This window comes from Hevea brasiliensis, chromosome 16 (assembly GCF_030052815.1).
Source record: "Hevea brasiliensis isolate MT/VB/25A 57/8 chromosome 16, ASM3005281v1, whole genome shotgun sequence".
Taxonomy (NCBI): Eukaryota; Viridiplantae; Streptophyta; class Magnoliopsida; order Malpighiales; family Euphorbiaceae; genus Hevea; species Hevea brasiliensis.
In genome coordinates, this window is record NC_079508.1 from 32,033,689 (window position 1) to 32,050,069 (window position 16,381).

The following is a 16,381-nucleotide window of genomic DNA, read 5'->3' on the forward strand; positions in this document are numbered from 1 at the left end:
ATTTAATATTTATATGTAAATTACAAAGAGAATAATTGAAAATGCATAGAAATAAAATTATTATTGTTATTATTATGAGATAGAGTTTTTAGCTAAAAATTATTTTTTATTTTTATTATAAAATTTTATAAAACTTAGTATTTTAAAATACTATAATTTTAAAACTATTTATATTTAATCAATTATTTATTTTTTAATTAAGTGGTGTTAATCTAATATAATATATTAAAAATTATTTAAAAAAATTACATAATTAAATTATATGTACTAATATGGAATATAAATAATGTACCTAGCACTCTGGGCTGAAACCCTCACGGTTTTAAAACGCATCACTAGAGGTCACGAGCCACCAATTTTTAAATCCAGCATCTCTCCCGTGTTTTGCCGATGTGGAATTTACCTAGGGTGTTACAATTAAATAAAAAAAGCTAGTACTAATAAAGAGATAAACAAAATTAAAAAAGAAACACATATTTGATGTAGGATTTTTAAAGTAATATTACTAAAATTTTTTAAATTTTAAATATATGAAATGTTTTTTAAAAAATAAATATTTAAATTTTATAAATAATTTTCTAGTGAATAATTATTTTAATATTAATATAATTTTTTAAAAAGTAGTACACCCTATTCTAATCTAACTAAAAATTTAATTAGAGAAACTATTGTGTTTAGAGATGTAAAATATGATAAAGACGGCTTTACAATGCTACAAATTTTAAAATTTTAAAATTTTTAAAAGATATAGTAAAGGAATAATAATAATAATAATAATAATAATAATAATAATAATAATAATAAAACACATAGAAAACACAGCAGTAAGTCATATCTGTAAGATACGTTGACTATATAACGAAGAAAACCTCGATTATGTTGTTGCAAACTATTACCTATTCACAAGTTCGACCTTTATTTAACGACGATCCGCACAAACTATGATGTACAAAATCTATTTCTGCTCACTATGATTTTCTACATGAATTAGGGTTTCAGTGCATTACTTATATAGGATGCTATTTATTATAATTTATTAAATTAACTCTTTAAATTAATTAATTACAAATTAACTCTCGTTAATTTGATTATAAAAATTTTGATTTTAAAACAATTAAGATTTGATTATAAAAATTTTGACTCCTAGGATTTAATTGTAAAAGTAAATCTACTTTTAAGACTATGAAACCCTTCCATCTTTCCAGCCATATTGATAGTTGGCGATGATCAACAGCAATTGGGGACAAGCCACATGATTCCTGGACCCTAGACCACCTAGAGAAAATTGCGTTCTTACAAGATGAACAGTACTGTTTGGTAGGAGTGAGTGATTCTGATTTCGGTTGGGTCTGCACAGGAATTGAAACTAAACAAAATTAAAATTTTGGTACAATTTTAGTTTAATTTTTCATTATTTTGATTTTAATTCAGTACAATTTTTAGCTCTCTTGTTTCGGTTCGATTTAATTATTGATTCTTAAAATAATTTTATATAATTATTTTCATAAAAAGTCATTTTTAAATTAGTATTTAAAAATTAAGATGGACTATAAATATATAATATATCATATAATATATCTTTTAACTATTTATAAATTATATAATCTTTAATTATAAAGTATATATATAATTTAAAATTAACATATTATATAATATGACAGCACACGTATCTTATATAATATACCTTTAGCTATTTAGTAGCTATGTGATCTTTAATTATAATATACAAATGTAATTATGAATTAAACATTTGTAAGTATAATAATACACTTATAATTAAGAATTATAAAGTAATTTAATACATTTATAACTAAACTTATTAGAAAAAAAGAAAAATAAATTATAATATTAAGTTATATTTAATCCACATACACTTTGTATTTAGTCCACACACACAAATACATATATATATATATATATATATATATATATATATGAAGTATATTAATTTGGTTTCAGCTCAGTGCAATTTCAATTCAATTCTTAGTAAAAAATAAAGACTGAATCAAAGGACCAAAATAAGTTTAATTCGATACAATTCTTGTTGATTCAATATAATTCTTCAATTTGATTCGGGACCTTAAAACCATGTACAGCCCTATAATTTAGCATTGAGTTTCAGAATAAAAAAAAAAAAAAAAACTTTCAAAAAAAAAATCATTTCAAATGCTATTAAAAAAGGTTTGGGAAAAAAAAAACCTGTTTGTAGTTTTTATAGTTAAAATATATAAAATTTAATTTTTAATTAATTTTAAATATTCTCTAACTAATATATTTTAAATTTTTTTTTTAACAGTAGATCTAATAACTATGTCAAACTCACTCAAAGTACTATGGAGTTATGGATCCATCCTGCTACACTCATTTCAAAAGATCCTACAAAAGAAAAAAGGGTTTACAAGAGAAGAATTCGAATTTCTGAAAGAATGCAAGGCAGCAATCAAAACCAGTCCCTGATCCCACTATTGCTATATATTACAGACTAGCTCAAGAAAAAGGTTCATGATAATTACAGAACAAATTTAACAATTGTTAATAGTTGTACACCTGCAAGCAATTACATGGAGAAAAGTTATAACAAATGAATTTCTATTTCCTTTCTCTTGTTAATGTTTATGTTACCCAACAAATAATAATAACCAGGGTTGAAACTACCAGCCAGCCAGGTCTTCAAAGCACTTCTTTGTAGCTATACAGGATTGAAATATAATGAGAAGCATTAAATGATAATATTATTCAGAGAGTGTTTAGAAAAACCAGTGAGGAAATTGGATCATGAAGTATTATTGCCCAGTTTTGGCGCGCTTCATTCCGTTTGAAGTGAAAGGCGAGAGGCTCCCACTTGGTCCAGGGCTCTCTTCCCTATAGGTTGAATTCAACATTGCTAATTCTCTCAGCTGTTGCCTCTTATAGATATCCTGTGACTCTTCCTGCAAATTGCAAGATGAAAAAAAGTGAGTATCTGGGAAGAACAAGTCAATGATACTTGAGTAGAGGATGAAGACCATCAACTGACAGGAGAAAACCATTATCTGGGATCTGAATCTACTGAGTTTAATCCTTCTTTACGTTAGCATGCTTGTGACATTGATGCTATAATGCGCTTAATAGAAGAAATAATCTAAATGCCAAGAAGAGTGCATTGAATAGCAGGAAACTGAGCAAGGGATATCCATTATCTTCCTAGGACTCTGATATAATGATGATCAGCATATATCGGCAGAATATATTTAAGACCGACCATCATAATTTGCTTTTTGATAGCAATAAATCAAAATAATTGTCAAAGAGTGATACCTACAGAACCAAATGTGTGAACAAAATGAAACTATCATATTAAAAAAAAAAAGAAGTAATATTCCTTGATGATTTAGAATAGCTAGATAATATCAGGAGAAAGGATGAGGCTAGTAGATATACCACAGGCTTAAGCAGTTCTTCAATGATTTCCTGTGCTTGTCTCATTTGCATATCAATAATATTGACAGGTAATTCAGCCTCAATTATAATGTGCAGAGGATCACTAAGATGCTCATAGCCTGGTCTTCCCCTTAATGACTCTTCCTTCAGAGTAAAAAAGCAAAGGAAAAAACTATCAAGACATTGACAAAACAAACAGATTGAAGCATAAAATAAAAGACCAGAAAATAAATTGGCCAAGACTTATGCTGCAACTTTGCTGGTGAGAACACATGGTTTTCACCAACCAAATAGCCTTTTTTGAAAATAAATAAATAAATAAACCCAATCCCAAATTCTTGACTTGGGCCTTGCAGGGTTGGGACGCTGGATTCAGTCCTGCAATAAACATATCACCTTCTCTGGGTCTTTTATTGAACCTTTTCCTCTAATATACACCCGACACCCTGTAGAAGCTTCCACTCGCTTCAACGAATTGCCCCTAGGTCCCAAAAGCCGGCCTACAAAATTGAACTAAAATCCGGAAAGAAATCAAATGTTATACTTATTAATCCATATTGTACGAAAACCCAAAATCTTATGGAAGTATAAATTTTTACACGGATATCAATGTAAAGCATCCCAAGTAGAATATATAACTTACATTTGGATAACTATCAACAGGAATATCCAAACGCAAGATTTTCTTCACAATATAAGAACTTGGGCTTGCTGGTGCTGCTTGCCAGTTCATATTCATCCCCTGCAGTCCTAATCTCTGCCATATAATGAACATGATGTCATACTATAGTAACTGGAATTAATATATTTATTGGAATTAGAAAGAGGAAAAAGAGCCAGCAAGATCAAGGAAAAATGTGAAGCAAAGTCATTGCAACTCATGTATACAGGTATACAATACAAGTGATATGCAAGATACATCCACTTTGCAAGTAATGATGATGAGCACTAGCAGTATTGGTTTGACCAGCAAGCCATGTTATGCAGCGTTAAGATGGAGCAAGGACCAATGTACGTGAAATGAGAAACCATGACAGACACTGAAAACTTTTGTCCAATTGAAGAATACTCACTTGCTAACTGGAGCAAAATTTATACATCCCTCAAACCACCAAGACATAGGTTCTTGAAGAAAGTAGAAAGATTTGCCAAGCAGCCTTCTAAAACAAACCATAACTTACAATGTCTTAGTAAAAAGAGTACCTAGGCACATCTCATTAAGGAAAATTGATATTGTACAAAATATATCGGCTTTGTTTCTTATTTAAGACTTGTCAAATTCTTGTTAATTCACGCAAATAAATTTTCTGGGCTGGAACGTGTGAGTGAATGTGAATTAACCATATTATTTTAGACAGAACAAGCAATACAAACAGGAATGCCAATTGCTGAACTAAGGGACTGCATTCAAATTAGTTCCGAAAAACTTACCTCCTGTGGTAGTCCATTCCACCCAATGATCCCTGTTCCGCTATTATTTGGCAATATGTCTGAAGAAGCCATGGAGCTCAAGCTTCCACGTTGCAGTCTATCAAAGTCATTTAACCCCAGGTTGGGGATCATTCCAGAAACCCTCAATATCTCTGCTTACATAGAAGAGTGATATGCTAAACTTTTTCCTTTCAAGATCTCTTGAATAAAAAAGATGAAAATTCATAAACTGTTCACCATTTTCTTTGTGAAGTTTGCGTATTTATAACTAAGAGGTCACAAAGATAAGTAAAATGAAGTGTGAACAACACAGAAAACTTACATGTCAACAAGACAGCTATTTAAAATAATCATCAAACTAATTAACAATAGAAGTTAAGAAAAAATATTTTTTTTTTGCATAATTTGAGAGTAGACACCACATTGAGTTTTGAGACATGTTCTCCACAAATGTGATCCCATAAATTCAAACTAGAAGAGGAGGATTTATGCAATGAAAATGTTGATGAAGTTCAATTCAAGGTACTAAATTCATAATTTAACAAGATAGACCACTTTGGACTCCTGCAGAACTGCAATTTGTCATAATTTCTACTCCTGAAACTTGATATACCTGCAGATCGTGATCCACTTCAATTGTGATGACTGACCTTGGAATGGACAAATTAATTAACCAGCCCTCCTATCTCCTATTAATTTAACCAAGATCAATTAGATATGGCTCAAACATATTTTGGCATACACACTTCTGTTGACGACCATAACAGTATGATGTTTTCAGCTCCATTTTAATTTCAAATTCATTAAGCAGATAATCATCCATCGCATCAAACAAAAGAAATAAGTCATGAACTAACTATTTAGATTTCTTCACTAAAATTACTTGTGTTTGGAAGAAGTAGCTTCAGCAATTTACAAATAAAAGATTCAAGAAAGCTGTTTCCCAAAGAATTGATAGGTTCGATGAAGTACATATTGCTGCACAACTCAGGCAATTTTATGTAAGCATACTGAAAGGATTATAAATAAAGAAACAAAGTAGATCATGTTTGTGGGAAATTCAGGTTCAATTTTCTCTTTTTACAAATAAAAAAGAAGAGGGAAGGATTAAACACCCTCAGCATCAAAATTATAAACAAAGAAATGAAAGAATCGATATAGATCAAAATTAAAAATCACCTTGATTCAAAAGTCGGCTACATATAGGAAGTACTCGACTAAAAGGTACAAGCTTGTGGTGCTCTTCTAGCAGCTCTGTCAAATACTGACCACTAAAATAAAAAGAACAAAAAAAAAAAAGAGCGAGAAAGAGAATAAACACATAAATCAACAGAAACCAAATAAAAAAAATTATATCAAAAAGAAGAAAGATGTAAGTTTCTTATAAAAGCTACCTATCAACATCTGGGGTTGTTCTTATAAGTGGAGACAGAGTTCTTGCAGGTGAAAAATTCTGTGTGTATGAGCCAGACATGAATATGGTCTTGAAAGAAACACACAGAGAGACAAAGGGAAGAAGAAGAAGGGTAGGCAAAGTCCTACCCCCTAAACAGTGAAAAGGAAAAGAAAAAGAGCGGAAAATTGAAAAAAAAAAAAAAGTTGGTACAAAATTGCAAAGGAAGAGTGGGGCTTTATGGTAGTGCAGTAATGGTGGGGTTTAAATATGGCAGCGGGTTTTAATGGTGTTTTCCCATTGTTTTTCTTTTTACAGGTACGATGCCATCACCATCTTCACCTCTTACTATCATATCTGGCCACGGAAGCAAGGAAATATTTTGAACCACCAACTACAATCTGCCTGTAAGAAAATTAAAAATTTAATGGAATCAAATAAAAAAAAAAATCCTGATGGGATTAAAAAATTATTAGGCGTGAGGTGTGTTAAAAATTGCATTTATTTGGGTATGGTGGTATGGTACAGAGAATTTGAATTTATATGAAATTAATTTTTAAATTAAATATTTATATATAAATTTATATATTTTATATATTAATTATAAATTCTATCTAATCTTAATAAATATTTAATTGAAAACATTTTATGTTCGAGATCAAGTTTATACTTAGATATACTCTATTTATTTTAGTATTTTTAGCTAAAAACTCTATCTCATAATAATAACAATGGTAATTTCATCTTTACACATTTTTAATTATTCTATTTATAATTTACATATAATTATTAAAGCTTAAATTTTATTATTTAAATTAAAATAATAATATTAATTTTATATATAAAAATATTTATCAAATGAAAATTTATTATATCTTTATTTTTATTGAAAGTTATCTCTTACAATTAAGATTAATTATTAATATGTAATAAATAAATAAAAAAATCAATTATAACAATGTAATTTCAATTTAGAGAAACCAAACTGAAATAAAACATTACTATAATCTATGCCAATTTAAATTCGTAATATATACATAATTCATTTAATTTTTTTTATCATCAATGTGTTATATTAAATTCTAAACTTTTAAAATTTAAATTATAATTATATTAGAATTATAACTATAATTATAATTATAGTTATAGAGTTATAATTTTACATATGAATATTTTGCCATTGATAATTTTCTGATATAATTTTCACTCACAAATCAATTTGAGCAAATAAATATAATAATAATAATTATAAACAATTAGTAATAAATAAAAAATAAATATAACAATAATTATTATAAATAATCAATTAACTTTTATAATAATTAACGGTATAAATAATTTTAATTAAAATTTGTTAAAAAATAATTTTAACAAAATGCTAATTTATTAAGTAGTCATTTATTGGAAAAAAGAATATGACACATAGTAAATTAGATTTTAATATTTTTTTATAATTAACTATATATATGTGCTATTATAAATAGAATTTGAACTATCATAATTTTTTGAATGGTATATATATATATATATATATATATATATATATATATATATATATATATATATATAATTTAGAATTATAATTGCATTAAAATTAGAAATGTTGAAAAATATTAATAAAAAAATATAGCAGCCAATTAAATTAAGTCTTTAATTATAATAGTATTAAAATTTTAAGGGTATTTTAGCTAATCTCAATATTTATATATTGTATAGATTGATTTCCAATGAAACTCAAATTTAAGATCTTATAGTTTTAGATATGCTTTTTATACATTAATAAAAAGTATTTCATACTTTTATTAAATTTTAAACATTATTAATTTAGAAAATAGTAGTAAATGGTATGCTTTTAAATAATAATAATAATAATAATAATAATAATAATAATAATAATAATGTTTTTACATTTACATAATTTAAAAATATAATAAAAGGTATATATATATATATATATGGCAAAGTGAGAATTGGAACATTTTGAAACGTAAATATTCAATTCCAACCCTCGTTTAATAGTCAAATTGAGAATGAATTTCCCATTAGGATAGATAAAGTGACAAGTATTATCATTTTTTTTTTAAAAAGAAATAAAAAGAGCTTTTTGTTTAAGGGTCTAGAGTGCTCATTTCTGATAATTATGTTAATTAATTTTTAATAACTGTAAATTATACTTTGTAGAGTAATCTATAATGGATTCAACTATTATAAACTCGATTATACGTAAAAATAGTTTAATAATTGTTAAATTAAATATTTATATTTATATTTATTATACGCTCATTAATTGATTCTATACAAATCTCACTATAAATATTTAATTTAATATTATCTTCTATAATTTATTTGTAAATTAAGTATTTTTAATTAAAATATAAATTTAATATTAATTCATTTAGATTTCGTTTATTTCACGAAAAATATTTTTTAAAAATATATATTCTATGAAAATGTTTTTTTATTATTTTATTGTAATATTAAATTAATAGTAAATATTTATTTAATGTATGTATAAGTATTATTACAATTTAACAAAATTACAAAAACATAAAAAATGAAAAATAATTTCTTTTTCTCAAAAAAGAAAGTCATTAAAAAATAATTTAGTTTTTTTATTAAGAAAATATTTTCTACTTATTAATTTTTTTGAGTGCCTCCAATGTTAGAAAATATGAAAAATATTTTATGTGAAATAAATAAAACCTTAATAAATATATACAAAATTAATTAAATTTTTATTTAAAGACTTATCAATTAATTAAATTTGACAAAATTGAAATAAATATTATTTAAAAAAAATTCAATTAGGGTTATTAATTAATTATAAGTAACAGAGTCTACTTGAGATAAAGGAGAGAAAATGCCTTGAAGATCAAATTGAGCACTTGATGGCGACAATTCATAGTTTGATCAACCCGCTCGCATTCACTATTGAGTGTCCAACGCTAACTTCCGTTTACCATCTCATAATTCATATTAAAGACCACAACTTTTCAGTTTCTGTGGAGGCGCGTGGCAATTGCAACTTTCGGTCCTTGTATATTCGCGTTTATGTTTAAATGGTAAGAGAGGCTTTACGTAGCCAAACATTTAACCTTAAAATTTATGGAAAGGGTTCTGGTTTAATTGTTTAGAATCGGCGGATAGATGATTGATTTTGACCACTAGTTGTTATTGTTATATTTTGACTATAGCGCAATAATTTTGGTGAGATGTATGCTCAATAATTAAGTATTATTAAGATTTTGTCATTTGAATTGTGTTAATTATTTATGATAAAACATTCTTCACAAATAAATGAGTGTTTTGCTTTGATTGGAAGTAGCTAAAAATAAAATAGGTGAAAGATGAAGAAATACCTCACTTTAATTTAGGATAATAATTAAAAAATAAAATGATTTGTGAAATTTGAAATGATTTTTTTTTCCTTTTAATGAAAAATAGACTCTCATTGATAAATATAGTTATTACAAAGTGAAGGCCTAAAGAACCACCCCATGTAGCCTAATAAATACACCCAAAAACCATACATAAATAAGTACATACATAAATGAGCCCTAAAGGTAGGGAGACAACTAGAAATGCTAATGATGCAAAAGGCAAAGAAGAATGAGCGCCACTGTCATGTTTGAAACAAGTCTTGAGATAGTGGTTGTAATTAAGAGAAGCATTGGGACACAAGGCTAAAAGCAGAAACAAGAAGAAGCCCCAATAAAACTCCAGCCCAAGAGCATAGAAGGCTAAAGTAGGACCCCATGGATGACAATTAAGACCAAAGCCAAGGCGAGCTAAAAGAAATTGAGGAGGCTAGCAAGCCCTTGGCTTCTCTTAAAGCCTTTATGGGACGAAAGGTCGAAGATCAACATTGAAGAGTCCTTGAGTTACCACACTTCAAAGAGCCATTAGATTCTTCCTATAATAACACATGAACAACTAACACAATTGGAACAAACCATGCCATAGGCATGGAACATAAATGGAGCAAAGTAGGTCCTTTAAACTCTTTCTCGGAAGCCTCAGCCTGTTACTTAAATGGACAACAAAAATATTTATAGCCCCACCTAGAGGTGGGGAGAGAAACCCACACTTTGCGTAAGGAGAAGCAAACCATCCCCTGGCTAGATGAGGTAGGGGACAGCCGTCGTGGATAGCAAAAGAAGAGGTTGGACCTCTGAAAGAAAACAAACTAGAACTTAAGAGAAATATCACACCTTACCCCTCTGTAAGGCATAGCATGATCCCGTAGAATACCTAATGAACTACCGAACTTCACCTACCGATAACTCATTAAGTACCCTACAAGGGATTTTAAAACAATTTTCTTATTTTTGATAAGTGGTGAGCATTTCTAATAAGTATTTAAAACATGTAATTAAGTGGAAGGCTAGTTGGAAATTTTGGCCCATTTTATTTTTCCGCAAATTTTATAAAAATTTTGACAGAGTTCCCTTTGTATTTTGAGAAAACAGTTCTTCAAATACCTGTAAAAAGCACTTCTAAAAATTTTCTCAACAACTGCTTCAATTTCAAACGCAATCTCAATCAAGTTCTCAACACATTTATCAACTTTCAATTTCAAATCCACTATCTAATGATCATCAAAATACTAACAATCCATTTCATTCAAATTAAATAAAATAGTTCCATTCATATTTCATTAGAAACAAAACAATTTAAATAGATCATTACAAAATTTACATTAAGAGAATTTCAAACTACAATATATATTACAACTTTATACAAATTTTATACAAACTGCTCAAGACCCATTTTTTTTTCATGTCCATACATTTATGTGCAATATATACATCAAAAGAAATATTTACAGTTAGGGTATAAATTATACTCGAAGACTTTAAGCTGATAGCTCCTCACACGTCAGCAGCTCAGTCTGCTGCTCCTCTAGTCTCTGTATCTACGACAGCAATAGAAGCTATCGCTGAGTACTAGGACTCAGTGGTACACAACATACTAAAATAATTTTTATGCAAAATATAAATCACGTTTATTCCAAAAATTTGACTAAACATGAACATTAAACACAAAACATGAATTATGAGGTTTTAATGCAAACCAAGTTCCTTTCGAAGTATCAAAACACATTTCATAAATCCCACAGTTAGATCATGCCATTCGAAACAAATAGAATCTCAATAGCCAGAGGCTAAAGAGAAATCACATCACAAGGCTAGCTAGCTCAAATATATGGATATCCATTCACATCCTCTTCTACTGGCACACCTCAACACTTCTCCAGAGAAGGAATCAAAATTCAAAACTAATTACCCCCACTAATCGTGTTAGTGAGGTGTTCAAATATATGGTCATGATACTGTGGTTTCAAAACTTATCTTAACAATTTGTTAAACATTGTCATTTCAAATATACACAATAACTTCCAACAATTTAAGTCAAAACATCATAACTAATGTCACAAATAAATTCTCAATAATTCAAAGCAAATGTAAAATACATATTTCATTCACTTTATCAACACATTTTAAAGCATAGTGATGTTGTGCACAAACCTCAAATGAGTCGCCTTTTGGCCTTAACTCGACTCCTCGGGTTCTGTCCCGGTATTCTTTTCCACTGAAACACACAATTTTATAGTTTTTCAGTACCATAATTTAACATAAATCCAAAAATAAATTTAACTTCACTTATACCTAGCTCTAACGTGCTAATTTCGACGTTCTTGAAATTTTTGTGTTTCGGGTTACTATTCACTACACTATTCAAGTCAAATTGTTGACTTTTTAAGGCTTAATAGGTATGGGAACTCCAACTTCACCCACATACCACATTTTGGTCATTAAACTTGTTGGTTTTGGTCATTTTCTCAAAGCTTAGGTCATTTTGGCAAAATTGCCAATTTTCGGTTTTGGTGCTCCGAAGTTGCACTGTTCCATTGGTCAATCTACTGTTAGAATTTAGCAAAACTTCCTTCATAGAAAATGTTCCTTATTGTCTTAAGTGTATTCTCATTTTTGGATCACCTCAATCGGAGTTTTGTAGCTCAAGTTATAGCCAAAATACAGATCGCTCACGCAATCGCTCATGCTGAGATTTTGGTTCTGGCAGATTTTTGGTCCAACTTTGTTCAGTAATTTGATCAAGTTAAGTTCATAATTTGGTCTAACTTTCTTCATATGAAATGTTCTACTATGTCTTGGGTTTCCATCGGTTCAAGAATAACCTAAATCCGAATTTCCTAGAGGGAGTTATAGCCCTTCAAACATTACTGCTCAAATGGAATTCTGCAGAATCGCAGGTACAGTAACTCAACTTTGCTCAACAATTTGAATGGGTTAATGGCATAATTTGGGGTGGTGTTCTTCATGAAAGTTTTAGATATATATCTTATCTAATTGCTGATAAAATTTCAGGTCAATTTGACCTGTCTAGCTCGAATTATGAGCAAATGAACAGTTACTATTCATTTGGTCAGTTTGGTGCAGTGGCAGCCTGCTCTCATTTCACTTTGGTCAATTGGTTCACTAAGTTTTGGTCAGTTTTTGGCCATGGTTCCTTAATGAAAATTGTGATATTTTATGTCTATTTTCATCCCCAATTGGTGGCATATCAATTGGACTTGTAAAATTTGAGTTTTGGTCTTTCAAAGTGGGTTTGGTCATGCTGCTGGACCTACGAATTTGGTTTTCATTTTCACAATTTCCACACATCTCTTTTGGTCATTATTGACCATTTTTCATCTCACAATAGACCAAAATCATCATTTAAACATTTCTCCAAAATTTGGTTCACAAACCCTAACATTCAAACCCTAATCTCACTAATTTTTGCATTTACTTGAATTCTAATTGTATATGTGATACTCATCCATTCATTTACACTTAACAACTTTATTGTTTGCATCAAAACATCCATTTCAAACATAACCCTAGCTGTCCAATTTCATACATAGTTCCTCAATAATTGTTTTTCTTTTCATATTTTCCATGCAATTCACACTTATTCAAACTCATATCCATTCATAATACTTAATTTAAAAGAGAAAATGGACTTACCTAAATTTGTGAATTTTCACTTCTTCAATCCTTCAATTTTCCTTATCTTTTTTTTTTCAATCTTCAAATCAAAGCTCAAGGGAAATTTTTTTCTTAAGGGAGTTGTGAAATTAATGGAGGTTTTTAGGGTTGTGAGAGCTTAACACAAGCTTTCATGGTGGAGGAAGAAAATGAGAGAGATGAGAGAAAGAGAGGAATCGGCAATAAGGAGAAAGAAAGAAACAAAATGAATTTCTTTTTGTTTTTTTTTATGTTATTTATCTCTTAAATTAGCTAATTGACTTGGTCAATTATTGGGCAAAATTAATTTTTATTTTGACATCATTTGTGATGTCATCAAGATGATGAAATAAAGCTTTTTTTTTTCTTTTTCATTAATTTTTCTATTAGTTCTTTAATTTAATTCTCGATTCCGAAATTTTATTTTCTCCGATTTTATTTGTGATTAGGTCGAAGTCACTCGGGTCCATTGACCAAAGTGCCCCTCGCCGGTTCATCCCGGTTTGCAAATAATTCCATATTTCTTTCGATTCCCTGACCTAATTATTTGACTGACTTAACAGTTCTTTTTCGTGATTTTCTCTTTTCCACTGTGTCCATAAGGGTCTTAAGGACGGCAGCGTCACTTTTTACGGTTCGAAATTTGAGTTGAAAATGACTTCGCAGTCGTTCCCGAGTAGGTCACTCATCGCTGTGACTCTCAGCTCGTTTAACCTCTTATGTTCTGTTTTTCTTATTTATAGTTAACTAATTAAACATTACTAATTATTTGTGTTTATGGCTTCTCAAGTTGTCTTAAGTGTGGCTCTAATCTCCTTAATTATCCGGACCGACACCGGTCACCGGAACAATGAAATATACCAGGCTATACTAATAGGGGTGTTACAATTCTCCCCCCCTTAACTAAATTTCATCTCGAAATTTTTCCTGGTATCAATCTCTGAACAGCTGTGGGTGTTGTCTCCTCATGTCCTCCTCTCGTTCCCAAGTAGCTTCTTGGCCTGAATGATGGTTCCACAGCACTTTTACCAATGGTATCTGCTTGTTCCGTAGCTGCTTCACCTCATAAGCCAGAATCTTTATGGGTTCTTCTTCATATGTGAGGTCTGGATTTACTTCAATTTCCTCTACTGGTAGTACATGAGATGGGTCTGATCGATACCTCCTCAACATAGACACATGGAAGACATTATGTATCTTTTCCAACTCTGGAGGTAGTGCCAACCGATATGCCAAAGGACCCACTCTTTCCAGAACCTCATATGGCCCAATGAAACGAGGACTCAGTTTCCCCTTTCTGCCGAATCTCATAATCCTCTTCCAAGGAGAAACCTTGAGGAAAACTTTCTCACCCACTGCATACTCAATATCCCTTCTTTTCAAATCAACATAGGACTTTTGACGGTCTGATGCAGTTTTAAGTCGACCCCTGATCACCCGATTTTTCTCTTCAGTCTGTTGAACTATTTCGGGTCCAATTATTTTTCTTTCACCCACGTCATCCCAACACAATGGGGTTCTACATTTTCTGCCATACAAAGCTTCATATGGAGGCATCCCAATGCTTGATTGGTAGCTGTTGTTGTAAGCAAACTCAATCAAAGGCAAGTGTATATCCCAACTACCCTCAAACTCAATCACACAAGCCCGTAGCATGTCCTCCAAGATCTGAATTACCCTCTCAGACTGGCCATCTGTTTGTGGGTGGAATGCAGTACTGAAGTTCAATCTAGTTCTTAGGGCTTTCTGAAGACTACCCCAGAATCTAGAAGTGAACCTAGGATCTCTGTCTGACACGATGGATACTGGCACTCCATGCAGTCTCACAATCTCATCGATGTATAACTTGGCCAATCTTTCCAAACTATAATCCATCCGGACTGGCAGAAAATGAGCAGACTTAGTTAGTCTGTCGACAATGACCCATACTGCATCATAACTCTTCTGTGTCCTCGAAAGTCCCATCACAAAATCCATCATTATTCTTTCCCATTTCCATTCGGGCACTGGTGGTGGATGTAACAACCCAGTAGGTACTTGATGCTCTGCCTTCACTTGCTGACAAGTTAGGCATTTGGATACAAACTCAGCCACATCTCGTTTCATACCCATCCACCAGTAATGCTCCTTTAGCCCCCTATACATTTTTGTGCCACCAGGGTGCATGGCAAAAGGAGATTCATGTGCTTCCTTCAAAATAATCTGCCTCAAATCAACATCATTAGGAACAAACATTCTGCCCTGGTGTAGCAATAGACCATCATCTCTGATTGAGAATTCTGGTTTCTTGCCATGTCGGACTTCTTCCATCAACTTCTGATACTTCTGATCATTCTGAGCAGCCATTCTAATCTGATCAATCAATACTGGCTGTACATGCCATGCAACTGCTGTCTGCCCATCATCATTAATCTCTAAGCTGGCATGCAATGATCTCAACTCATGTACGATAGACAAATGAGTATCTCTTAGTCTTGCCATAGTCTTGCGACTTAAGGCATCAGCCACAACATTAGCTTTCCCTGGCTGATAGTCTATCAGACAATCGTAGTCTTTTATTAACTCTAACCATCTCCTCTGTCTCAAATTCAACTCTTTCTGGGTGCCCAAATACTTCAAACTCTTATGATCTGTATAGATGTAACACTTTTCCCCATATAAATAGTGCCTCCAGATCTTAAGAGCAAACACAATAGCTGCAAGCTCCAAATCATGTGTTGGATAATTCCTCTCATGCGGTTTTAGCTGGCGTGATGCATACGCAATGACATTTCGATCTTGCATCAATACACAGCCTAACCCATTGTGAGAAGTATCACTGTAAATGGTGTATTCTTTACCCGGTGTAGGTAAAGTCAGGACTGGAGCTTTAGTCAAACATCTCTTCAACTCATCAAAACTCTGCTGGCATTTATCCGGCCACTGAAATTTTACATCTTTTCTAAGCAGCTTGGTCACTGGAGATGCCAACATGTAGAATCCCTTCACAAATCTACGGTAGTATCCAGCTAAACCCAGAAAACTACGAATCTCTGTGACATTTCTGGGTGGCCTCCAATTAAGGACAGCTTCAATCTTACTTGGATCTACCTTAATGCCCTCTTCT

General features: G+C 30.8%; 1 protein-coding gene across 1 annotated transcript; it reads right to left on the reverse strand.

Moving 5' to 3' along the window:
- Positions 1 to 2,572: 2,572 nt before the first annotated feature.
- On the reverse strand, positions 2,573 to 6,577 carry LOC131174579 (KH domain-containing protein At3g08620-like). Its single transcript, XM_058138320.1, has 7 exons — positions 6,246 to 6,577; positions 6,031 to 6,122; positions 4,852 to 5,003; positions 4,064 to 4,177; positions 3,817 to 3,933; positions 3,421 to 3,564; positions 2,573 to 2,930 (listed from the first exon to the last, which is right to left on the reverse strand). Exons 1-7 carry the CDS (start codon positions 6,323 to 6,325, stop codon positions 2,784 to 2,786), a joined length of 846 nt encoding a protein of 281 aa, XP_057994303.1. The 5' UTR covers positions 6,326 to 6,577; the 3' UTR covers positions 2,573 to 2,783.
- Positions 6,578 to 16,381: the final 9,804 nt, after the last annotated feature.